This window comes from Uloborus diversus, chromosome 4 (assembly GCF_026930045.1).
Source record: "Uloborus diversus isolate 005 chromosome 4, Udiv.v.3.1, whole genome shotgun sequence".
Taxonomy (NCBI): domain Eukaryota; kingdom Metazoa; phylum Arthropoda; class Arachnida; order Araneae; family Uloboridae; genus Uloborus; species Uloborus diversus.
In genome coordinates, this window is record NC_072734.1 from 161131774 (window position 1) to 161157828 (window position 26055).

At 33.3% G+C, this 26055-nt stretch overlaps 2 protein-coding genes across 3 annotated transcripts in view; one reads left to right on the forward strand and one right to left on the reverse strand.

Annotated features, from left to right (window-relative positions):
• LOC129220298 (uncharacterized) overlaps positions 1 to 13544 on the reverse strand; it is a 48932-nt gene extending 35388 nt beyond the window's left edge. Inside the window, exons 1-8 of one of the 2 annotated variants that reach the window (XM_054854697.1) lie at positions 13348 to 13544; positions 12133 to 12166; positions 11978 to 12048; positions 10826 to 10896; positions 6227 to 6346; positions 3777 to 3843; positions 2677 to 2715; positions 421 to 475 (exon numbers count right to left, since the gene is read on the reverse strand). In XM_054854697.1, coding sequence (XP_054710672.1) covers positions 421 to 475; positions 2677 to 2715; positions 3777 to 3843; positions 6227 to 6346; positions 10826 to 10896; positions 11978 to 12048; positions 12133 to 12145 — 436 coding nt within the window. In that variant the 5' untranslated portion in view covers positions 12146 to 12166; positions 13348 to 13544. Of the gene's footprint in view, positions 1 to 420; positions 476 to 2676; positions 2719 to 3776; positions 3844 to 6226; positions 6347 to 10825; positions 10897 to 11977; positions 12049 to 12132; positions 12167 to 13347 lie in introns of both variants that reach the window. The other variant, XM_054854696.1, reaches the window with a different exon arrangement.
• Positions 13545 to 13891: 347 nt separating this feature from the next.
• LOC129219909 (protein furry-like) lies at positions 13892 to 23424 on the forward strand. Its single transcript, XM_054854223.1, has one exon. The coding sequence runs from the start codon at positions 13892 to 13894 to the stop codon at positions 22769 to 22771; it is 8880 nt and encodes a 2959-aa protein (XP_054710198.1). The 3' UTR covers positions 22772 to 23424.
• Positions 23425 to 26055: the final 2631 nt, after the last annotated feature.

A 26055-nucleotide genomic window follows, 5' to 3' on the forward strand; every position in this document is an offset into this window, starting at 1 on the left:
GCATATAGAACTAACTGTTCGAAACTTCATTTCAAAGCAATGTTTTTCCTGTAACACAGTGCCTGTGATTTACAAAAGAAAGTTTAATGATCAATTTTGAATAGAAATATTAAATAGAATACTAAGAAAGTAGTCGTATCGACTCTTAAAACGAGATTATCAATAAAGATGAAATCTAGGACAATAATTTTTGACTTCAATGGAAGAAACATCTTTAAAGGAATCTCTTTTTATTCTTCTAAATAAACAATTGTTCAACAAGCTCTTTTTTTCAAAATAATTCTTCATAGCTATAAAACATCAATCATAGTAAAATTTAACCTTCAACAAGTTTTAGGCATCTCATATCACATGACATTTTCATTTTGCTATGTCTTTACAGGATCAATCTGCTAATACATCAGAACATCAATTACAAACCTGGTTTTGCAGGACATGTTTTACGGGGCTTTTTCTTCTTTACATCCACGGTTTGCTAGAAAGAAGATGAATAACTCTTAGGTACATGCAATAAATGATTATTGCTTCGAGTATTAATTGCATCAAAAGCATAAAATAATTTGAAAAAATGAAAATCTTTTTAATAAACATTTAGTTTTGCAAAGAAATATACCATCATATATACAGTAGAGCACCACTTATTCAAACTCGAATTAACCAATCACCCTATCTTAACTTTTTTCAGAAAAAAAATTTCTTTGTTCTTCTCATTTTTTAAAGAGAAAGAAAATTATAGATAGTAAAAGAAATAAACATCGAAGTCATAGGGGATTTCGGTAGTCAAACAGTAGGATATTTTGGCAAAAAAGTAGTACATTTTAGCCAAAAAGGGAGAAAAGCTAGCACTGGTTATTTTAATGAAAAAAAAAAAAAACATATTCAAAACAAATTAAAAGAAAATTTTATGCTTTTAGTCACCCAGCACATAGGGAGTCAAAACTTAACTTTCAGTAAGAAAATCTATAGTACCGAATTTAGTAGAATGAAATTAACATTGCAAATTTTTTGGCACCACTTTAAAGCAGGGTTTCCACTTCAGTCGCATTTTTGGCAAAATGCCAAAATACTATCTAAATTATGAAACTTAAAGCAAGGCATTTTCACTTTTTTGCTTGAATAAGAAAAAAAAAAAGATGCTTGATCTGCGAGAGAATGCAGACATGGCAATATTGAACTTACTCTCATTATAAATGTTAGCCACATGTTTAAACTACTATCAAGTAGAACAATACTTAGTCTCGATGGGTATCTCATAACTGGCATTTTAAAAATCAAACTTATGTTCTCTCAACGCAAAGTACAATTCTAAATTCTTTCTTTCTTTATTTTTTTTTTAAATATTAGTTACAGTGTATTTATCTCTTTAAAGATATCATGGCTGAATTTTGAATTTGGCTTTCATTTGAAGATGAAACACATAGAGGCAGTTAGAAAAATATGTAAACAAATTCATTAACCATCAACATTTTAGAATTTTTCCTAAGGCTTTTTTTTCTTAATTCTAGCTTTTTTGCTAAAGAACTTTTGAACTCAGCTTAAAACCCTGCTTGAAAGTGAATGAAGAAAATTGGATCCAAAATTCCCAAAAAGATCTTATCAACGTAATAAGTTACAAGGATAAAGAGTGGAGTAAATTTGTGCACATACAATATTTTGTTTTAAACAAATTCACAACCAATATCACAAACTATTCACAACAAAATTTAATAAACATCAGCCGTTTTATAAAAAAAAGTTCCTGAGTAAAAAAAAAAAGCATGTTTCAGCCAGTTTGGAGTAGTTAGGGATATCTCTTATATAACTTGTCTAGTTATGTAAAATTTTGCTCATTCAAATTTGGTCTGGTCCCGACAGGTTCAGATAACTGATAATCTCTTAAATACTGCAATTAATTGTCAAATCAGAACACATTACTTTTGATACTTTTCCTTTTGGTTTAAGATAATTCATAGAAATAGCATTAAGAGCAACCTCTGACAATGAGAGATCATTTGATAACCTCCATTAGCTAATAAATGGCCACATTTGGCAAAGAAATGAATATTCGCACTTGTGATTCAGCGGTGCCCATTCGCTTCTAAGAGTAATTGTACATCTCCTCAAGCATCCTGTCATTAACAAGACCCCATCAAACAAGAGACTAACAAAAATCTCAATGAAATACATAATGTTCATGGTCTTCCGCACTGCACAATGTTTTGCTGCTTCAGGGATATCCAGAATGTTGGGCTATCGAATGCCAAATTTTTGGGACTCTACCGTAAAAGGATAAAAACTTTGGGAGTTCTGGGGAAAATTGTTTGCTAGAAGCAGCTGTTACTTGTATTCGAGCGAATAGTTTTTAAAGTCTATTGACCTTCACTGCGGATTGATAAACTGACTAGGACCTGCCTACCTGGCTCAAGGCTCTCTCTTGTTGCTGGTCACCACTTTTGTATTTGTATTAAATCATTCAAAATTCTTAATTATCAGGGTTTCCAAAGAATATCAAAATGGAATACAAAATTTAAAAACTTTTGAGACATTGTATAAAATTATTTATAACATACGTTGATAATAGTTCTTTGCTTGCATTGGACAAAATAATTTCAAAACCAATTCAGTATTATTAGTTATCACCTTTCATGTACAATAAAAATATAATTAGCAGTGACGACATAATCATAAAACACTTACCTTAATTTGAGTTTTAACTAAATGCCCCTCTGTATAGGACTGCTAGACAAATAACATAAAAAGAAAAACATGTTAAAAGTAGTTGACTAAAATTTTAAATAAAAGACAATCTACATAAAAATATATAAATCAAAAACATATATATGTATGTAAGCGTGCATGTGTGTCAGGGGTGAATTGGTGCCAGGAACGCCCTAAAACGACATTCTGGTACTGCTTTTCCAGAAAAGCTCCCATAAGATTGGTTGCGACTCAGTAATGTTATATTATATTGTCGTTCTAGTACTTAAAAACTACAGATTCACCTGTGATATGTGAGGGGAGGGGGTAACATGTACAAAGTGTTCGGTACCAGGTTGCCTAACTTCTATGGGAGGGGGAGGCTAGAAAAAATGGAATACCATAAGAAATTAGAGATGAAATGATATGAGCGTGCAGTAGTTGATAGCGCAGTACGTGCAATTGCATAGATTGGAACATTCTTTAAGTATTAGAGATGCAGTCTGATATAAAAACATCAAGTTGTACGTGAGTGGAGATCACTATGGGACCAGCATGGTTTTTAAAGCATCGTGATTAGTAAATGAAAGTTTCAAGACTAAATTGGCTTTTTCTTATTTTTAATTCAATAATAAATAAATTTACCAAATCAAAACTGTGTGTAAGCTTAGAACAATTTTTGAGCACAGCATTCAAAAATTTGTTTTTGTAATTTGGGTCAAGAAAATACCATCTCTTCTTGTGATTTTTTTACTTATTGATAGTTTTGTGGTTTATCTAACATTATGCTAGTTTAAATTTAAATGATGATCACTCAAACTCCATAGTAGAAATAAAAAGGAGCAAATGTGCTTTGCAGTCTATTGTCAGTGGGCAAAAAGTTACCAGTTGAAAATCTAAGAAGTTTGTTCATCAACAATTGAAAACAAATTTGGAACAAAGAATTAAAATGGTTGCAGACATATTTAAAGCTGGCACTTCTATTAGGAACATATTCAGTAGAATCTAGATTGTGATGAGGTTTGGATGTTGAAGACAAAAAAATTTTCGTCACAAAATATTTCTTTTTACAAAGAATAAAATTTTTGCACAGTACTTACAGTGTTATTAATAGTGGATGTGGTAGGAGCTGTGTCTTGATTTTCAATATTTACAGGAGCTCTCTTTCTATTGAAAAAAAAATTATTAAAAAAAATTTTTTTTTAAATTGATGAATGAGAAAAATTATATATATATATATATATACATATATATATATATATATACACACACACATACATACTAGCAGTACCCGCACAGCGATGCCTGTGCTAAAAATTTAATGGAAGTCCGTTGAATAAAAAAAATTGATGCCCCCTCCCCCTCTGATGTGAAATGATCATTTTTCTTTGTATAAAATGGTAAACACACCTTTTCAAAAAAAAAAAAAACTATTTAAGTTTCTTTGGAATTTAAAACTTTTTGTCAAATCATTAAATAAGATTCACAGTTGTTTTAAAACTCTATTTAGCGAGTGAAGTGGTTTTTACTGCAGTTTAAAATATTTTGCCAAATAAACAAAAAAAGACATCAAATAATATCTTTCAAATGTAAAAATAATTCCGCAGCTCTATTGTTTATCGCCAAACTTGCCCAACAACCACGCTATCATAATTCGTCTAACAAAAAAAAAAAAAAACATCCCGTGGAACATTCAAAAATCATTGTCAGAAAAAAAAGAAAATGTCGTACATTTCACTCGAAAAAAAAAACAAATCAAAAGTTTCTTTTCTTTCAAAACAAATCGCCAAAACGATGAATTACATTAACAGTTGCCTTAAAACAATAATACCTAGACAGAACTGATCAGCGCCTAACCTTCCAAGCGACTATGCTACCGGAACCCAGCCCTTTTGCGAGTGAAGCGGATGCTTTTTCTTTGGCAATAATAAACGTTTCGCCAAACAAACAAAAGGGTATAAAATCACATTAACAGCAGCTTACAAATCTTTATATATTTAGAGCTGCGTTGTCCGGCTTTGCCCGGTCTACCTCGAGAACAAAAATTGTGTCAAGTGACATATATTCAACAATTAATTAAAAGAATAGTTTAATAACTTAAAGAATAACTTAAATTAAAGAAAAAAAATGTCATGCAAAATTATCCTTCCAAACAATGAAGACAGATATTAAAATACTTTTAAGAAATTAAAATGCAAAAGATGGATTTTAAAAGCGTAGCCATGGAAACATGAAATAAAATAAGTTTAAGAAATGAGATGCAAATTAAGGAAATAAACAATGAATTCAAAAAACGTAACCATGGAAACGCGAAAATAAAATGGTTGACAACCTGAATCAAAATGACATATTTCGAAATTGATTTAAAAACGCTTGTAACTTTTTTTTTCCTTTGAAGATAGAAGCTAATTTTTTTGACCATAGGCCGAGAGAGATCTGGAGCAAAAAATCTCGCTTTTTCCAATGCTGTCAAAGAGAAAACTGGGACAATTCCTTCACTTTTTATTGATAGATTTAATGAAGAAAGTAGTGCCTAAATTTCAACTAAGTCTAAAAAAGTTCGAGCTAAAAACGCAAATTACCCCCCCCCCCGTAATTAAGTTAGAGCATTGAAATAAATTGTTTAAAAAGCAGAAAATTCTACCCTTTTTAACGATATATAATATTAATATGTGCAAGTAATTTTTCACCCCTTTAATAGTCAATAATAGGCAATTTACGTGAAATTTGGGCCTAAATTTGAATAAAAAAAGAAATATTTATCGGATTTTTTCGAATTACAGCCTATGTTACTCAGTAAGAAAGCACCTTTCATATAGTGAAAGAATTTTTCAAATAGGTGCAGTGGTTTCGAAGATTACCTCAAACATATAAACACACAAAAATCCGCCCTCCCTCTTTATAAAATTAGTAAAGATATACAAAATAATTATTTGTTCACCAATTACACACTATCTGATCAATTTGCAATTTTAAAAGGTATGTTTCATTTTTTACTCTTTAAATCAGCAGTTCCAAAACTGAGTGTCATAGCAGGGTGTGGATTTGTCTGGTGATCCAACGTTTCAATGTATTTCCTGTATGACATTTTTAAAATGAAAATTCACATTATTTGCAGGTAAAGAGTATTGCAAAAAAAAAAAAAAAAAAGAAAGAAAGAAAAATATGCAGATGAATACAGTAAGAGCTTTTACATGTTATTCAGTGACACATAATGAAAACTTACAATTGTCACCAATCAGGGGCGGGCACAGGGGGGGGGAGAAGAGTTACCTGTTGGCCCAGGGTCGAGCCAGAAGGGGCTGTGAATCTTTTAAATGAGGGGTGGAATACATGTAGGGACTTAGGGGTAAACAATATGGAGGGGGGGCTCGTAAAAATCATTTTTAACAGGCCTTAAAATTTCTATGTACGTCCCTATTGCCAAGGTGGTCACACAAATTCAAGTATACAACTCATGAGTACATTTTGAAAAACACACAAAAATATGAACATTAAAATATTCTTTTCAAAATCCCTAAGTAAATATTATCACAAAGCAAGCACTCACTTTTTTAAAGTAAGTAATTCTGCTCTAAACTGTGTATCAGAATCACTTGAAACTGTGGCTTCAGAATCACTAGATGAGGAATCAACATTTTCATACCGCAATAACCTGTCCAGAAGAAAGCTGTAAACAAAATAGAGCCCAATTATTTTAAATAATAATGAGACGAAAAATAAGCACACAAAATTACAACCTAGAAAATACATTATACTACAAAAAAAATTTTTTTTAACCAATTTAATATCCACATCAAAAGAACACCAAGAAGCTTTCACAAAAAAGGGGGAAAAAAACAAAAGAAGCAAAAATTTTATAAAGTAATTTAGATTATTTATAATTTACAGAATAGACATGATTTTATCTAAAACTGTGGACAGTATATTGCAAAGTTTATGCAAAACAATTTGGTTTTATAAAAGCTTTTGTGTAACACAGTTATAAAATATTTTCATTGTAATCAGTTCTGTAGTAGGAAAAAAATATTTAGAGAACCTTGCCTTGGGATAAATTACTAAAATAATAAATAAAATGATTCGAGTTAGGGTAGCATATAATAAACTACTTTAAAACTTTCTAAATAATTAAAATATTTTCAGGATGCAAAAGAATTGAAATTTCAAACAAGACACGCAATTTTCGGCGATGGATGTGTTTCAATGTTTGCATGTTTCCAAAACATATGTTTATGGAGGAAATTGCAGTGGTGAAGATCGATTGAGAAAAATAAGGAAAAGGGGAACCAAAACCGCTAGAAAAGTCTGTCAGTTTTTGAATATGAAATTTCTGTAGAGACTGCCGATTTTCCCAACTCAAGATAGAATTTTGCACAAATTATGCAGATTTCTTTAAGTTCAAAGTAAATCTTAAATTCTTGCAGATGACTTTATGAATTCAACATTTTTCGCAAGATTTCTGCTGAATTATCGTAATTTCCGAGAATTTTAGATTTTTTTTTAATTTGAAGAAATCTGCAAAATTTGTGCAAAATTCTATCTTGAGTTGGAAGATATTTATAGAAAATCGGCAGTTTCTGCAGAAATTTCACAGAAATCTATAGAATTTCTGCAGAAAACTAGTCTGAGTTTTCCTCACTCATTTGAACAGAATTGTTCTTCAGCTCAAGCATCTGTTCTGCGACTTATGAATTTTTAAAACCATGGTTTAGAAAATTTAAATTTTTGGAACAATGATAACAATACAGAGAAGTAAAAATTAAGTTTTTTTAACACGCTTTTATTAGCTTCACCTGTATGTATGTATGTATCTTGTAACGGAATCTTGCAGCTCAAATTTCTCCCACTTCCTGCGATTGGATTCTTTTGAAATTTGGCACGCGACCTCAAACCTGATGACAATGCAATATTCTATGATCAAATTAATTAATTAGCTCTTTTAATTGTTAGTTTCCTTCAATTTTAATCAATATTTTGGCATAAATCCAACAATGCGAAAAAGGAAAAATTAAAAAAAAAAATACATTAAAAAATGATTGCAAAAATTATTTAAAAATATCTACAAAAACCTTTAATTTTTCTGCATTAGACAAAATTTGTTCCAATGTTCTAAGGTAATTAGAACATAAAATATAATTGTTTTTAACTAATTTCATGCCAAAATTTAGGTGAGTCTTTAATTGGAAATTCTTTGCTGATCAGACCATTGTTGAACAAAACTTTTATTCAAATGCATCTCAAATTTTCAAAGTAATATAAATATGATTTCCGCAAACATACATCAATGACTCACAGTAGCTTCCCATCGAGGTGCCCTTATCTTAACTTTAAGATATTACCTCGCACTCGTTCTACAAATAACTAGCAGTACCCGCACAGCGATGCCCGTGCTAAAAATTTAATGGAAGTCCGTTGAATAAAAAACATTGACGCTCTCTCCCCCCTCTGATGTGAAATGATCGTTTTTCTTTGTATAAAATGCTACACACCTTTCCAGAAAAAAAAAAACTATTTAAGTTTCTTTGGAATTTAAAACTTTTCGTCAAATCATTAAATTAGATTTACAGTTGCTTTACAACTCTATTTTGCGAGTGAAGCGGTTTTTACTGCAATTTAAAATATTTCGCCAAATAAACAAACAAACAAACAAAAAAAAAAGACATCAAATAATATCTTTCAAATGTAAAAATTATTCTGCAGCTCAATTGCTTATCGCCAAACTTGCCCAGCAACCGCGCTATCATAATCCATCGGTCTAAAGAAAAGAAAAAAAAAAAATCCAGTGGAACATACAAAAATCATCGTCAGAAAAAAGAAGAAAATGTCGTACATTTCACTCGGATAAAAACAAATCAAAAGTATCTTTTCTTTCAAAACAAATCGCCAAAACAATGAATTACATTAACGGTTGTCTTAAAACAATAATCCTAGACTGAACTGCTCAGCGCCTAACGTGCCAAGCGACCACGCTACCAGAACCCAGCCCTTTTGCGAGTGAAGCGGATGTTTCTTCTTTGGCAATAATAAATGTTTCGCCAAACAAACAAAAATCTATAAAATCACATTAACAGTAGCTTTCAAATCTTTATATAAAGAGCTGCGTTGTCCGGCTTTGCCCGGTCTACCTTGAGAACAAAAATTGTGTTAAGGGACATATATTCAACAATTAATAAAAAGAATAATTTAATAACTTAAAGAATAACTTAAATAAAAGAAAAAAAACACCATGCAAAATTACCCTTCAAAACAATGACGACAGATATTAAAATACTTTTAAGGAATTAAAATGCGAAAGATGGATTTTAAAAGCGTAAACATGGAAACGCGAAAATAAAATGGTTGACAACCTGAATCAAAATGATATATTTCGAAATTGATTTAAAAACGCTTGTAACTTTTTTTCCTTTGAAGATACAAGCTAATTTTTTCGACCAAAGGTCGAGAGAGATCTGGAGTAAAAAATCTTGCTTTTTCCAATGCTGTCAAAAAGAAAACTGTGTTACAATTCCTTCACTTTTTATTGATAGATTTAATGAAGAAAGTAGTGCCTAAATTTCAGCTAAGCCTAAAAAAGTTCAAGCTAAAAAACCAAATTACTCCCGCCGTAATTAAGTTAGAGCATTTAAATAAATTGTTTAGAACGCAGAAAATTCTACCGTTTTTAACGATATATAATATTAATATGTGCAAGTAATTTTTCACCCCTTTAATAGCCAATAATAGGTAATTTACGTGAAATTTGGGCCTAAATTTGAATAAAGAAAGAACTATTTATCGGATTTTTTTCGAACTATAGCCTATGTTACTCAGCAAGAAAGCACCTTTCATATAGTTAAAGAATTTTTCAAATAGGTGCAGTGGTTCCGGAGATTACCTCGAACATATAAACACAGAAAAAACCGCCTTCTCTCTTTATAATATTAGTAAAGATTTCGTCAATTAAGTCCCAATCTGATTCAAATTTTCATATACCGCACAAAAAGAAACCTGCCTGATAATTCTCCAACATAAGGCTAAAAAACAGAAAAATAAAATAATAGTTTAAAAAACTAAAAAAACACGCTTTCGTAGCAAAATGAACTAAAAAGTGAAAAATAATCTTTGGATGACAGTAGTTAACCAATCACTTAATTTTAATGTAATACAAAAAAGCGTGGGGGGCTTCTTATCAGTTGTCTTGAATTTCTTCCATTTGTTGTCCAAGCAAACAATAGATAGTAAATAGAGAGCACCCCACGCTTTTTTGTATGTCATTAAAATTAAGTGATTGGTCAACTACTATCATCCAAAGAATATTTTTCACTTTTTAGTTCATTTCGCTATGAAAGCGTGTTTTTTTAGTTTTTTAAACTAATATTTTATTTTAAAGAGTAAGAAAAGGCTTTGAATTTGGGTAACGAAATACTTAGGAGGAAAACAAAATACAATCAAAATATACTCAGTATATTCAGTTAGTTACCACCCTAAAACAAAATACTTTAGTAATCAAATATTGCATTTAAAAAAAAAAAACTAATCTCTCGATATTTTCTGGAGACAGATTACTTCTTCAATTGCTACAAAACATGAGCTTATGGATTTAAAGACATGCGACAAAAATCAAATTATTTTGTTGGATGTCTTTACATTCATTAGCTCATATTTTATGTACATTTCAGCTTTTAATGTTTTATTTGCTTTTAAAATTATTTATGTTTTGCAGACTAGAACTATAACCGATTGATATAATTTGTTTTTATTCCAACTTGATTAATCCTACTTTTATTAATTCATTTATTTTTAATTTCAAAAATAACTTTTTTGAAAAATTTATGACAGATAAAATTTTTTAAATAATGCGTCGTTAAATTTCAGCTTGAATTTGGTTTTAAAAATTATATCGACATGGAGGTCTATACTACTTTTCCAATGAGTTCAAAATTCATCATGCATGAGTCGGTGTTTCTCCTTAAAACATAATTGGTAATCGGTACTCGGCCAAAGTGCTAATGGGTACATCTCTAAAACTAAAATAACTGAAAAACAGGGATTATTTCGTAAATCTTTATATTTATGTAATAACTTCAAGCAGTAGGAAATTTTAGCTACTTAATCAGGTTACACTATAAAATGAAATTTGAAATGCATCATAAAAGAGTATTTAACAAACCTTTTATCTCTTGAAACTTTGAGAAGCTTTCTTTGAGCTTTTTTGAGTTCTTCTTGAAAACATTCATTTTCCTATAATTAAAGGAAAAGAAATTACTCTTTTAATTTTATTTTTCAGAACATTAGATACTACAATATACAGGGTATCGGCTACATTTAAAGTATTGGAATCCACGACTCTCTATTATTTTTCCATGACTCATGGGAAGCAATTTTTCCCAGAGAAAAACATTAATTTTTCTCAAGAACATCTAAATTAGTGTTTTGTTAAAATTAAGTTGTAATCATCTGATCCATACATATCCTACATTAGATACTACATATGTTTCTAAAAATTCAAATTAAAGCGAAGTGTAGCGAGCTGAGCTACTGCTCTAACTAAAAAAAATGAGTGCAACCATGGCTAGCGGTGCACATGAAATGATTAGTTTTAACTTTATTATTTTGATCCCGAAGATATCTAAAAATATTAAGGTGACTGCATTTCTTTGTTTGTACCCGATGGCCAGAAGACCCTACAGCACCTAGACCTGAAACTTGGCACAAAACTCGAACAAACCTTTGGGGTCTTCACCGAGAAAATCTAATTCCAAATTTGAAATTAGTTTTTTTTTCAAAATTAAGGATTTATGTAGGGTATACTTTCACGTATTTCGTCTAATTAAAGGGCAAAAAAAAAAAAAAAACGCACCTCCTAACATTATACGTCCTTGGAAAGGGTTTTCGTTTCTGAACAAGAAGATGTTTGTTTCATTTTTCTCAATTAATTAGAACAGGACACACCCTTTGCCTGGAAAAACTTGAAATAACAGCAATAAACAAGCAGGCTTGTTTACGACACTTATTAAACTCATCTTCATGGGCCTAAATAATAAAATATTTCATTACATTTCCATATCTTAAGCTTATACTGTTGGCTTCGAGTTACCCATCTATTTTCAGAACTTTAGCATCAGTTCGGTAAAACCAAAAAAAAAATTGTAAAATGTAAAAAAAATCCAATCAGGAGCTAGAATTCTTATTTGTCAGATTATACAGCCAGAGTTCTTAATTGTAAGAGGGGGTGGATATCATCGAATCGAACATCATAACAACAATTAACAAATCGATGCAATACATCACATATTATGAAAATATTTAAAAAAAAACTTACATATATCAGTACTTTAAGTTTCCTCTTTAAGTTACGATATTTCTGACGATAATTTTGAGAATCTGGTTCAGCTAAAAATGAAATTCTGTATCAGATTTTAGGCACATTTATGAAAAAGAAGAACAACAATGATTTAATAATAACTACTCACTCACCTGATGATGGCATAGTTAATACGCATGTAAGAACCTGAAACAATTTCAGTTGTACAGAATTATTAGGTAGAGCTAAAAAGTTACTCAGTTTTCACATACCACACAAATAGTTTAGCCTTTTGTAATGTGACCAGACGTCCCGCTTTTGGCGGGACAGTCTCGCTTTTTGTCTTACTGTCCTGCTGAGGGAATGTCCCGCTTTGTCGAAAAAGTCCTGCTTTTTTTGTTTAAATTCCGTCACACAGGAAATATAACATACAATCTTGATTTTTTAAACGCTTTTTCGTTTTATTGCTGTCAGTAAACGTAAGAACGCCATGTAAAATGTTATTCTTTAATTAATGTGACCAGACGTCCCGCTTTTGGCGGGACAGTCCCTCGAAAGAACATTTTCCTTGGTGAATAAAATTTGGACATCTGAAAAAACGCAATTATCAGTTGCCACTTTAAAAAGTCTTCTTTTAACTAAAATTAACTTTTCTTATTCATGCAAGGAATTCCTTGATTTTCTGAAAGGCAACAAGAATTTGCTTCTTAAAATTGCCTCTAACAGCAAGTACAACTGAAAATAATAATTTTGATTAATAAATTTGTTGTGTGATGCATATTCTTTACATCAATACTATTAAATTATTTTCGACTTGAGCTCTTTATTGGTACATTTGAGTTATTTCTTGGCATTTTTCTGTTGCGTAAAATATTAAGCCTATGAAAAAAAAAACTACTCCCCCCCCCCCCGTCATGTGTCCTGATTTTTAGCTCGAAAAATCTGGTCACATTAGCCTTTTGAGAAGATGATATAGTTTTGATTATTTTATATTTGCCAAATCACTAACACCTAAGATTTGGTAGAATCAGAAGTCCTTGAAAAAATATAGGATTTGAATTTTAATTTAACTTATTTTTTTCATTTTGATCTAAATAAAAGCTAAATTTTGTTGCTTTTTTTCGAATGGTTATAACAACAGCTTGAAAATCAAAAAGAACGCATTAAGAACCAGTGAGGTTCATTGCTTAAGCTTTCCAATTCCCTAACTAATCTTACAATTGGGAAAAATTACTTTTGGAATAGGGTTGTAGCAACGATGTTGTTGGCCCTACAAAACTGTAATTACACTGTTGTGGTTGCAAAAGCTAATTACAATAAATAACTTTTTAAATCTTTTAATTGCATTCAATTGTAATTTGTCAAAACCAAGACCAACTTAAACATACCTCTTGTGTCCCGTTTTAAAAGAAAGCTCCTAACAAATTTTTTTTGAACGAAATTAATTCACGCATGAACAAAACCTTCAGTTCGGAATATTTTAAAACTAAAAAAATTGCTTTTTCATGATAATATAAACGTTTTCATATAATAAAAATTTTGTAACAAAAGTGAAAGAACGAGACATGCTCGTTTACAATTTACATTATTTACTACATGATGTTCTTCTTCATGGACAGCACTGAAAAGTAAAAAAAAAATTTAATGTATGGTATATTCGACTGATATACTTTCATTATGCTTATTTTGTTCCCATATTTTTTTTTAAATTTCAATCTAAGTTGTAAATGAAGCAAGAAAACATTTTTAGAAGTTAATGCGAAGAGTAAAAAATTCTGAACCATTCACTGTACCTGTATTGATGTGTCTAATTGTTGTTGATTTTGCTAGCTCAGTGGTTGATAGTAGGTTTCGAATTCAGTTCACTAAATTGAATCGTGTGTCCATGAAATAATGAAGTTTTCCACACAGATCCCACTCTAATATTAAAAAATGTCTTCTTCAAATGAATCGAAGACGCAGTCAAACTGTTACAATATTTGCACTCAGTGTCAACTTCCGTGGGGAGTGAGGAAAGAGCGACAGACATTTCCATCTGGAATAAATATCGATATTGAAGCAAAGCCTGGTGAGTTTATACTGAGAACTCTATTCGCTGAATTTACCGTTCAAGCTGAACGAAAAATTGATTTGGTGTTGGCTGAATCGTTAGAAAGACCTCTGTCAAAATCTTTACAGAGAGGAGAGGACGCATTATTCGATCAACTTCTGAGCGCATTTGGTTCTGTTGCCGAACACTGCTTGCCATCTCTGCTCCGCACACTGTATGCTTGGTATGATCGTCAAGGTGTTGATTCTTCTTCATCTCAGGATTTCAAGTTAAAAGTAGAATCTAAGAGTAAAAGTGACATTCAAGAGAAAACAGAGAAAGATCATCTGCAGGAAAGACGTGATCTTGCTGTAGAATTCATCTTTTGTTTAGTCCTGATTGAAGTGTTAAAGCAGCTTTCTGTACATCCAGGACATGATGACTTAGTGAATTATATTGAAAATTTAGCATTTAAACATTTTAGATTCAGGGAAGGTGCTCAAACTGGTCCAAATGCTCAAAATGTTAATATTATTGCTGATTTATATGCTGAGGTCATTGGTGTCTTGGCACAATCTCGTTTTCAGTCTGTGCGCAAACGCTTTGTTGCAGAATTGAAGGAGCTTCGGTGTAAGGAACCTAACCCGATTACTACTCAAAGTATTATAAGCTTGTTAATGGGTATGAAATTTTTCCGAGTCAAAATGGTTCCTATCGAAGAATTTGAAGCATCTTTTCAGTTTATGCAAGAATGTGCTACATATTTCTTAGAGGTCAAAGATAAAGATATCAAGCATGCATTGGCAGGACTTTTTGTTGAAATTTTAGTACCTGTAGCTGCAACTGTGAAAAATGAAGTAAATGTACCGTGTTTGAAAACATTTGTTGAAATGTTGTATTCTCATACATTAGATCTGTGTACTAAAAAGAAACACAGTTTAGCACTTTTCCCATTAGTTACTTGTTTATTATGTGTCAGTCAAAAACCATTTTTCCTTCAAAATTGGCATTACTTCCTTGCTATGTGTCTATCTCATCTTAAAAATCGAGATCCTAAGATGTGCCGTGTAGCTCTTGAATCCCTGTATCGATTGCTATGGGTGTACATGATTCGAATAAAATGTGAAAGTAACACAGCTACTCAAAGTAGATTGCAGAGCATTGTTAACTCCTTGTTTCCCAAAGGCTCAAAAGCTATCGTTCCGAGAGATACACCATTAAATATTTTTGTTAAAATTATACAGTTTGTTGCTCAAGAACGATTAGATTTTGCTATGAAAGAAATTGTGTTTGATTTATTATCTGTCGGAAGGCCGATAAAAATTATTCTTACCCCTGAGCGAATGAGCATTGCTTTGAGAGCATTTTTAGTTGTAGCAGATAGTTTGCAGCAAAAAGAAGGTGATCCTCCTATGCCTAGAACAGTTGGTGTGTTGCCGTCTGGGAATACTTTGCGTGTGAAGAAAACATTTTTAAATAAAATGCTGACGGATGAGACAGCTCGAACAATAGGAATGTCCCATTACTATCCCTATGTGAGGAAGGTTTTTGATGATATTTTAAAAGCACTAGATGTGCAATTTGGACGACCCCTCATGATGACAACCGTGCAGAACATAAATAAGGAAAAAGACGACATGATTGCCGGTGAACGAAAGCCGAAAATCGATTTGTTTCGGACTTGCGTTGCGGCCGTTCCCAGATTGATTCCCGATGGAATGAGCCGTCACGATCTGGTGGATTTACTGTCGAGGCTAACCGTGCATATAGATGAAGAGTTGCGAGCACTGGCTTTTCAATCATTGCAAAATATGACTTTAGATTTTCCAGACTGGAGGGAAGATGTCATTTATGGTTTTGTGCAGTTCATGTTACGAGAAGTAAATGACACATTTCCTCAATTATTAGACAATGCTCTTTGCATGCTTTTACAGTTTCTTACAAACTGGAAAAATTCGTTATCATCACATTCTCAAAATTCTCTCAAAAAGGATTCCCGTGAACAAAATAAAATTGACCATCTTTGTTCTGTACTGCATCTGATCGAAGCAGTGGCTCTAGTCATGTTGTGTCACTGTCGGGTTTCGCATCGAAGACTAGCTGTCCATATCTTAAAAGAAACAAAATCACTCTTAAAAACACTTGTTCCCTCTTGTGAAGAAGATTGTGTTACAGAAGCTATAGATCAATGTTGTCCTTTGGTCGCCGAGAAATGCTTGCCTCTTCTGCCGCCTGCAGAAAAAGCCGCTTTACTCTCTGCTTCACATATTGACCTACAGTGGTTAACTGAAAGAAACAGCTCAGCTTGGACATCAGGTCTTCATGACACAGGAGAAGGCTCAAATAAGGCATCAAGCAATCTCGAAATATCCGAGAACTCTGGTTTAGATCCGTGGTGTGTCTGTTTGTTAGGATTTATTGACAATAGTAATTTGTTGAAAAGGTGCCCCACCGCAGTAGCTCACTCTTGGCCCATCGTTTATTCCAGAATTACGACACTCTTCAGCTATCTGGACTTAAATCCTGTCAGTGACAATCGTGCTTCTCTGTTGAGGCCAACTGTTGTAAAGAAGGCATTGAATGAAAGGGAAAATCATTTAACGTTGTGGAGAAATTATTTGATGTTTGCTTGTCGTTTAGCTCCTCCCAATTGTGCTCCTCCTGCACATTTTATTGTCACTGAGCTAAGTCTTAGTTCATCACCTGACAGCATTAGTTCAGAAAGATCGGACAGTAGATCCCCTAACAATGCTAGTGTTCAGGTCTCTAGCCTATTCAAGCAAATAACACCTTTGCTTAGGAGTGAACAAGCAGACATGCGAGATGCCATTGTTTTTGGTTTATCTAAAGTTAACCACTTAGCAGTAAAAGATCTAATGGAGGAATTAGTTGTTTATATAAGGGAAGCTATCGATCGAAAGCAAGAGAATGTGAGGCGAAGAAGACGCCGTGATGTACTCAGAGTGCAACTTGCTCGAGTCTTAGAACTAATTGCTGAACAGGGAACCTTTGGCATAAGCAACAGTGTTTTAGATAGAGATGCATCTTCTCTTAACACTACTTTTGTTGAATATATTGATGGTGCTCGGCTGTACCTTGAAACTGAAAATGATAAAGATGTACCAAGCATTGTTCAAGAAATCAAACAACATTTCTGTGGTTTCATACACAAATTAATCAAAAGCTTTACTCTTGAAAATAGGAATAATTTACTTGGATGTGATCTTAGAAGGAATTTATTTTATCTTTTTGCATCATGGAGTGGAAAGTATAGTTCACATTTTGGAATTGGTGACCGAAAGAGTTCCAAAGAGGAGCCTTGTTCTGACTTTGAATTTTCAGCTCTACAAGCGATGTCAGCTGTTTTATGTTGTGGTCCATGCTTTGATCCACAAGGAATTAGTGAAGAGGGTCCATTTTATGCCTGGTTAAATTGTTTGCTGAATTCCGAATCTGAACGAATATATCTTTTAGCACAAGAGACTGTTGTTCTGTTGTTAGAATTCAATTCAGATTGTGGCATGCTTTTAGACTGGCTTGTAGATTGTTGTTATACTGGTGATATTCAAATGGCTGATGGATGTTTTAACGCTTTAGCGACCATTTTTAGCGCCAGAGAATATCCTTGTGATCACTATATGGCTATCATAAATGTAACACTATTGAATACTGGCTGTCCCAGAAGTAGAATTCAAGAAACAGCACTTCAGCTCTTGCAGATTTTGGATCATCGATTTTTCAGCTGTTCCACATCTCTTTCTGTTGATGGTGAAACTGATGCTGTTAATAAGAATGTTTTACTGCGCAAAAAACTTCCTCAAATTTGTGATGTTCTTTTTTCGACAGGATATCCATGTACACAAATGCAGCTTTCTCATCATTTGGCCCAATTGCATCCTGAATTAACTATGCCAATTTTCTCTGAAATTACGTACAGACTTCAAACCGCTCGTCCACCCGTAAGACAAAATTTGTTGCAGTATGCATTACCGTGGCTTTATAATATGGAATTAGTAGATCCTAATATCACACAGTGTAGTCCATTAGCCCATTTAAGCCGAATTCAAGAATTTTGTTCCACAGAAACTTGTCAGAGTATTTCCCTTGATCGTAGAGAAGGTTGGGGTTCTGCCGAAGCAACTGAGATGGTTTTAAACAATCTGTTCTACATTACAGCTAAATTTGGTGACAGCCATCCTCAAGAAATTGAAGAATTGTGGGCTTCATTATGTAAATGTTGGCCAAATAATCTCAAAGTAATTATACGGTACTTGTTCATTATAACAGGTCTAGCGCCAAATGAATTACTTGTATTTGCAAAACGTGTAGTGTTGTTCATGGCAAAAGCAAGGCCAGAGAAACTGTTAGATGAAATGATGGCTGATATGCAAACTGTTGAAACCCTTAATTGCTTGATTGAAAGAACAGAAACTCCTCCTTTCTTTCGTGTAACCAGCATTCGTAAGGAAAGTAGCCATTCTGATGATGGTGGTTCAAGCTCACAGCCAGATGCTCCTAGAACTGAAATAACTCTAGAGCGTGGAACTCTGCACACCAAAAGACATAGCACAGAAAGTGGTTGCGAAAAAGACAGCCAAATTAGGAAAGATACTTGCAGTGCAGATACTGTTCAGGGTGTATGCAGCATTACTAATACATGCAAAGGAAATCATGCCCCATCATCTACTGGTGCAAGCGATGATGGGCAGAATACTGTGATTTCTTCTGTTGAAGAAGAAAATTTCTTGTTACTTTGTCATGTTGCAGAAGATAATGCAAAACCAGAGACTCCGCAGCCACATCCCCTACCAATGCCTGAATTTGGAGGTTACTATGCACCTTTAACTGAATTTCTCCCTGATAGCTCTCAACCTGTCACTGGTTTTCATCGTTGTAATTTAGCAGTTATGTTATTAGCTGATGTAATTGATGGCATCAACATTGATTGGACACCCCATGTGCCTTTGATGTTGCATGTAATATTTTTAGGATTAGATCATACTCGCCCGTTAGTTCATTTGCATTGCAAAACCCTTTTACTGAAATTATTAATTGTTCTGGCTAAGCATGAAGATCATTTAGGCATAGCAAAGATTTTGTTGAGCAATAAAACTCAAGAGTTAGGATATGGTCTACCTGCACAAGCACTGGTTGCTAGAATGAATTTCACTGAGCAAAACCTGCTTGAAGAAATTGAAAAGAAAGAGCTTGTTAAACATACTTCAATTGATGAAACTGAATCTACATCAAGTAGAGAACATGATAGTAGTTCCTGTGAAACACTTGCTAATGAAGAAGCCATAATAACACAGGCATTGGAAACAAATAAAATAGCATCTGATGTTGAAGGTACTGTAAAATCTCTCATAGATTTTCTAGCATCAAAGAAAGGTAGTGCATTGTGGAGCTATGAAGATATTACTGCAAAAGTTTGGTCGGTCAAAAGTGCTGAACAGCTGACAACATTTTTACAAAATGTATTGTTTGTGTTCAAAGAATCAGTTCCTTCTGCTCATATTCAAGATCGTTGGGCTCAAATAGCTTTGCAGTTAGCTTTGTCTTGCTCATCACGTCATTATGCTGGGCGTTCACTTCAAATATTTAGAGCATTGAAAGTACCTCTTAATGCCAGAATGCTTTCTGATATATTGTCTCGTCTTGTAGAAACCGTTACTGAACAAGGCGAAGATATGCAAGGCTATGTAACAGAACTAATGCTAACCCTTGAAGAAGCAATTGATTCATTAGATTCAGCTTTTAAAATTAGTGATATAATGCGAGATTTCTTTAAGTCAACCCCGAATCTAAATAAAGAAAGTAATAGAAAAAGTGCTCCACCTATAACTATTTCTCACTCGGGGCATTCATGTGGCTCTAGCAATCCTCTTCCAATGGCAATAAATCATCAAAGAAGCACCTCGTATTCAGGGAAAAAATATCCTGATTCACCAACACTTGAAGTGAGAGACATTCGTCATCGCAGCAACACAGATATTGATGTTCGACTGAAGTCAAATAACCTCGGTCGATCTAGAAGTGCTCAGTCATTGAAAATGGCTGATGAACAGTTTTCTCAAGAAGATAGAACAACCCTTTTAGCTCAGTTTTTTTGGATCGCTGTATCACTTTTAGAATCTGATTACGAATACGAATTTCTACTAGCTCTAAGGCTTCTTGAGAAAGTGTTGACCAAATTACCTTTGGAAAGAACCGACTATCAAGAAAAACTGGAAAAAATTCAAATGCAGTTGAAGTGGTCTAATTTTCCTGGAGTTCATGCTTTACTTTTAAAAGGTTGTGCATCACCTAATACATTTGATCCAACCACAAAAATTTTAACACAGTTTACTTCATTGTTAGACATTCCAGTTGTGGATCCTTCTGAGTCTTTAGCTTTTCCTTTCCATGTGATGGCCCTTTTACCATATTTATTACTGAATTACGATGATCCCAGTACTCTCTGCATCAAAAGTGCTGAAAATATCGCTCAAGTTTGCATGGAAAAATCCAAAAAGTTGGAAAATTTGGCTACTGTTATGATGTTGTATAGTCGACGTTCATTTAGTAAGGAAAGTTTTCAGTGGACTAAGTGTGTCGTTAAATATTTATATGATGCTTACTGTCACGTGTTTTTGAATTTAATAACTTTCTTAGTTGAAATTTTAGAGAAAGGGCCACAAAATCTTATTCCTCATGTTCTTGGAATTTTGTATTGTGTTTTACACTATTTAGATGTTACGACTTCAGCTCAAACAATAAATGCTGATTTATTAAGGGTAATATCTAGATATATTGAGGGACCTCAGTGGAAAGATGCTCTAAAAATATTAAAATTAGTGGTAACTCGTTCCTCAACACTTGCTGCTCCTCCTGCGCCTTTCAGCATTGGAACTTCTGCAATAGACAGTGTGAGCATAGCTTCAAATACTTCATTTGCCGATTCTGAGTTTGGTAGTAAGAGAGAATTGCCAGGTAGAACAATGGACTTTACAATTGATTTATCCCTTACACCAATAATTGGACAAAGATACCTGTTGAAAGATAGTCCCAAAGACAGTGAGAAAGAAGGTTCTACAGCATCTCCTCGCCGCAGTCTTTCTCATAATCATTCCTTTACAGAAAATGGTTCTGTTGGATGGAAACGTCCATGGTTATCTCAAGCTCGTACTAGGGAGCATTTAATTGGATTGCTCACAAGTTGTGGTCAACGAGTTGGTTTGCCTAAAAGCCCTTCAGTTATATTTAGTCAAAGTAGTGACATAATTGAACATCAATCTTCTATGTGTAGCAGTACAGAAGAAATTTCTGCCACAAATAATGAATCTGCTGAGAGTAAGTTAGAAGATAGCCATCCAGAGCATGCTCAGTTTGGAGTGTTTAAGGATTTTGATTTCTTGGAGTATGAATTGGAAAGTCAAGAAGGTGAGAGCATGGATAATTTCAACTGGGGCGTTCGTCGGCGCTCGCTGTCAAACTATGATGGCAGTGCTGATGATATATCAAAACCTAAGCTTAGTCTGAACACCAGTAATTCAACTTTAAGTCCTAGGAAGGAAGAATCCTCAGATGATGAGATGGGTAGTGTCTCCCCACTTGATGATGTTCATCCAGATATGCCAAGCAGTAGCAGTGGATATGCTTTCCCTCCAAGTTCGCTGCCTTTATCTGATCACAGAAGAAGGCCTATTAGTCCTGCTTCGGGTTCAACTCACAGCCTTGCTAGTGATGGGGATTTAACTTTAAGTAATACTTCACCAAGTTTCTCTCCATTTGTTGGTATTCATTTGCCAGCAGGATCTGAAGACGTTGATGACTTATGGAGATCCCATGTTCGTGAACTTATGGCTGATGCTACAGGTAATGTCGCAGCGAATACATATCAGACTCTGTCTCGTCTATTCAAAGAGGTATTTAGAAGAGTTACAAGATTAACACGTGAATGCTGTCAATTGATTTCACAAATGGATGCATTCAGAAGAGTAGCATCTCATTTCCTAACTATGCTTGACTGCCAAGTAGAATGTCCATTTATTTATATTGATCCTGAAATAATGCTACATCTTGAAAGACACAAATTTTGTGTTCTAGAGATACAGGAGCATTGGGAGACCTTTTTGGAGAAACAAGAACACACCATGGAGTGCATGGATAGCCTAAGATCTGCATTTAAATTGGAACAGCTTGGTGAAACCATTCCAGAAGGAACCATTGAAGAACACAGGATTGATCTTTGTAGATGCTTGTATAAACTTCATTTTCAGCTGTTGCTTTTATTGGAAAGCTATGCTAAACTTTTGCAGCATCTCTCTGCTGGTGTGCAACAAGCACATATAGTTGATTTATCCCAAGACATTACATCAGTAAAGAATGAAGTTGTCAGAGCTGTTGAAGATACTGAAAGTGACAGATTGTCGCCATCAGAGCAGCCTGATGTATCTGACCTTTCCAATCAAGAAGCTGAAACCATTCTTGTAGAACTGATTCATACTAGAAAATGGGGAAAGGCCATCCGACATTTACATTGCTATCGTAGCATATTTCCTGGTTCTATTTTTGGCAACACTGAAGAAGATGATGTAGATGTAATCCTTGGTATTTATGCAAAGCATTTATGTGAAAATAGAACCGGTTATTTTATGATGTCACAAGAAGAACATGACATTGGGGATGTGTGTAGGCAGCTCATGGATATTAGTCTTCAGCTTTCTTCCGTTCTGCATGGTTTAGAACATGCTCATCAGGAAAGAAGCCAAGATTCTTCTTTTCGTAGATCAGAATGTTAACTCATTATGTGATTATGTCTTTTAAAAACATGCAATCAAGTGAAACAATCAGATCAGGAATATTCAAAAGCATTATGATTATATGGAGTATCAAGATGATCAAAATAGTTAATCTTTAAATTTGCTTTAAAAATTAAATTAACTTCTACCTAGCTATTCATATGCCATCAGTTTACTCTGCATGAGCATAAGTAAATTATCTAGAATAATAAAATTAATTGCATTAATAGCCATTAAAACAAAATAGATTTTGGTTATCACAATCAGCATTCTAATAAGGGCATATAATATTAGGGCATATTTTAATGTTAAATTAATTTTCAACAATGATTTACAAAGCCAGTGTAGTAATGTTAATGAAACAAGGGTCAGTACAGTAGATTATTTAATGTACATATTAGAAAGTAAGCACATATTCTGGTGTTAATCTCTTCGATAGTTTTATTTCTCAAATTGCTTTAATTTTATGTGTATATAATGTAGATGTTATTGTAATTGTGATACATATAAGTATTATGTATAGTTGTGCAAACATTATTAGACAAAGTTATCCAGAAGAATTTTGTTTTGTATAGATAAATACGGATGCATTTCAATTCATTGTTTTATAATTTATTTATTCACTTGTGGTGAAATAAATTGTTTATGTTTAACTTTGATGTCATATTTTCTAGTTAGTTCAATTCTAAAGCCTAAGGTATGATGTTTTTCACAAACATTGATATCCCACTAAACTGTTATTGCTATTCTGTCACTCATTATAATTTGGTTGCATGGGGAAAAAAATCCTTGGGTTTAAAACACAAGCTAAATAAATCATTTAAAAAGTCTTTGACTTACAATGTTTATTAGGTTTATTCTCGTGAATTTTTGCATTGGTTTCCCCCATTTCTTGGTTAATTGTGAATCTTGTTCTGGTATATTTATTTCCTTTAATGTTGTTATTGTCCTGAGCTACGCCATTTGAAAGTAGTTTAGATCAATCGTCATGTTGTTTACAACAATCCCATGATCACTTTTATCCATGTTATGTTGCGCTCTAAGCATTGTTTTATACGTACATATCATCGTCTCAGAGCATCAGTAAGACATCTCCAGGAATAACAGTAAGGTATCCTACAGTTGCTTTGAGGCGATGATGAAAACCAAGGCTTTTGATCAAACTGGTTTAGGGTGGAACGAAGTGGGTGTGCGATTCGGAAAACCTTGAAAGTCCATTACTTTTTTTTTCAAAGTAAGTTCTGGGAAATTTGTAATAGACAAAACTATTTTCATTTAAGATTAAATGCCAAAAATATTTTTCATATACTAAATAAAATTCAAAATTATTCAAATTTTTATGTTTATTACTTTAATAATTAAAATTTAGTCAAAAATTTGGTAATGGTAAAATTAACCATAAGTTGAAATGTAGCTTACAGAGTTTTTTTTTTTTTTTTGAAGTGATTTGCTTGATGCCATGTAATTTACAAGGCAATAAATACAATGTAAATTACAATTAGTGTTTACCTAGCTTGTTAGTTCCTGTGCACTTTCCGGCAGCCCTGAATCTATTCAAATAAATTGCTTAGGTGGCAAATCATGCCTGTAGATTTCAACAAGAATTTTACAAAACATGCTTGTTTCATTCACATATGTTAATGTCAAACTTTCATCATCTAATAGAGGAAAAATGAAACTTAAATTCCAGTAAATTCAATTTCTTATGCACTGAAATATATTTTTATATATTTTTTTCTCTGTGACTGTCCCTTAATCAGAGGCAAATACATGGAGGTACCCATTCAAAGCGACTGGGCCAGAAAGAATGTCCCTTTAATAGAGGTGTCCCTTAAAGGAGGTTCTAGATGTATAGGTTAGTATTAAGGTTTTCAGATATTTTTGCTACGTTTTGTATTAGCACATAAATCTATTAAATTAACAACTTTAAGATCTTTTTACAGTATTGAATAGGAAGTTTATTCATTACAGTTAAATTACAGTAAATTGAAGTTTTAAATGCATCTTTCTTATTTGTAATGTAACTTGATTTTAGTTTAGTTTCATTTATTTCATTAGTACCAAATCCTTGATTTTTACCTGGAAGAGCCCTGAGAAATCATTGAAAGTGCTTGATTTTTGCTGTACAAATACGAACCCTGGGTGAAAAGACTCGGAGGGTCAATCGGACCTTTTATAGTTCCAGAAGTCGGAGTTAATCGTTTTCCCTCCAAATCTTATGATTAAACACACTTCTAGATTTATTGATCGCTCCCCATTACCTTTTACTACATTAATACTTAGCTGATAGTAGTATTGTTGATTGCCAAAAGCACATTGGTATTACCTCATTTGCTCATGCGATCGAAGAAATGTGCTTGAAATCCAGCTTAAGCGCACAAATGCAGACGAAAAATGGTTCGGGAGAGGCATTTAGCTTTATGCTAATGATAAATGAATTCTTTTGATATATCAAGCATTTAAGATCTCTTTCTCTCTCTCTTATAGTTATCATTGGCGTACCTACCATGGGAGACACCCAGGGCGGTAATTTGTGGTGTTACCCCCGCCCCCCGGAAAATTTTCAAACTTGTAGTCTTAAATATGCATTTTAGCTTCATATTTTTTCAAAAACTTGCAATTCGACTTTGAGTGTCCTCCCCTGCCCCCCTAACGGATGACACCCGAGATGAACCGCCCTCCCCCCTTAACGACGCCACTGTTGGTATTATTATTACGACTTCTTTTTTCATATTGGTGAAACAATCCTTTTTTCAAAACTTCCATACATTCATCAACAGCTCTTATTATATTTTGTACAATGTTGTAGGGTAGACTAACAAAGTGAATGAACAACTCGAAATTTGTAAGGAAAAAAAAGATTTTAAATTTTTTTTCCTCTATGAATTGACAGTAGTAACTTCCTTCCACACATTTTGAGAAAGAAAACCAGTGGAAAATGCTACGTTTTGTCCACTTTTCTCTGCATCACCCCACCTCTTAGCGTTACTCTTTGGTTGGGAAGTTCATTCACTGGATTGGGACACTTTTTTTTTTTTTTTTTCATTTCAACTCACTAAAAAACCTGATACTGAACCATTAAAGTTCTCCCATTTTTATTTATTTTTAAAATAATCACTTATATTATTTGAAGCAGCGTTACTCAACCTTTTTTGACCCGCGAACCGGCAAAAGCTTTTGAAAAACAAATTCACGGACCGGTGATGTCTATTTTATTTTTGTTTTGTTTTCTCCTTTTCTTTCTCTTCCTTCCTTCCTTCCTTGCTTTTTTTTTTTTTTTTTGA

What these genes read in the sequence shown, in the direction of transcription:
- LOC129219909 (XM_054854223.1), top strand. Translation starts at nt 13,892, where the DNA reads ATGTCTTCTTCAAATGAATCGAAGACGCAGTCAAACTGTTACAATATT.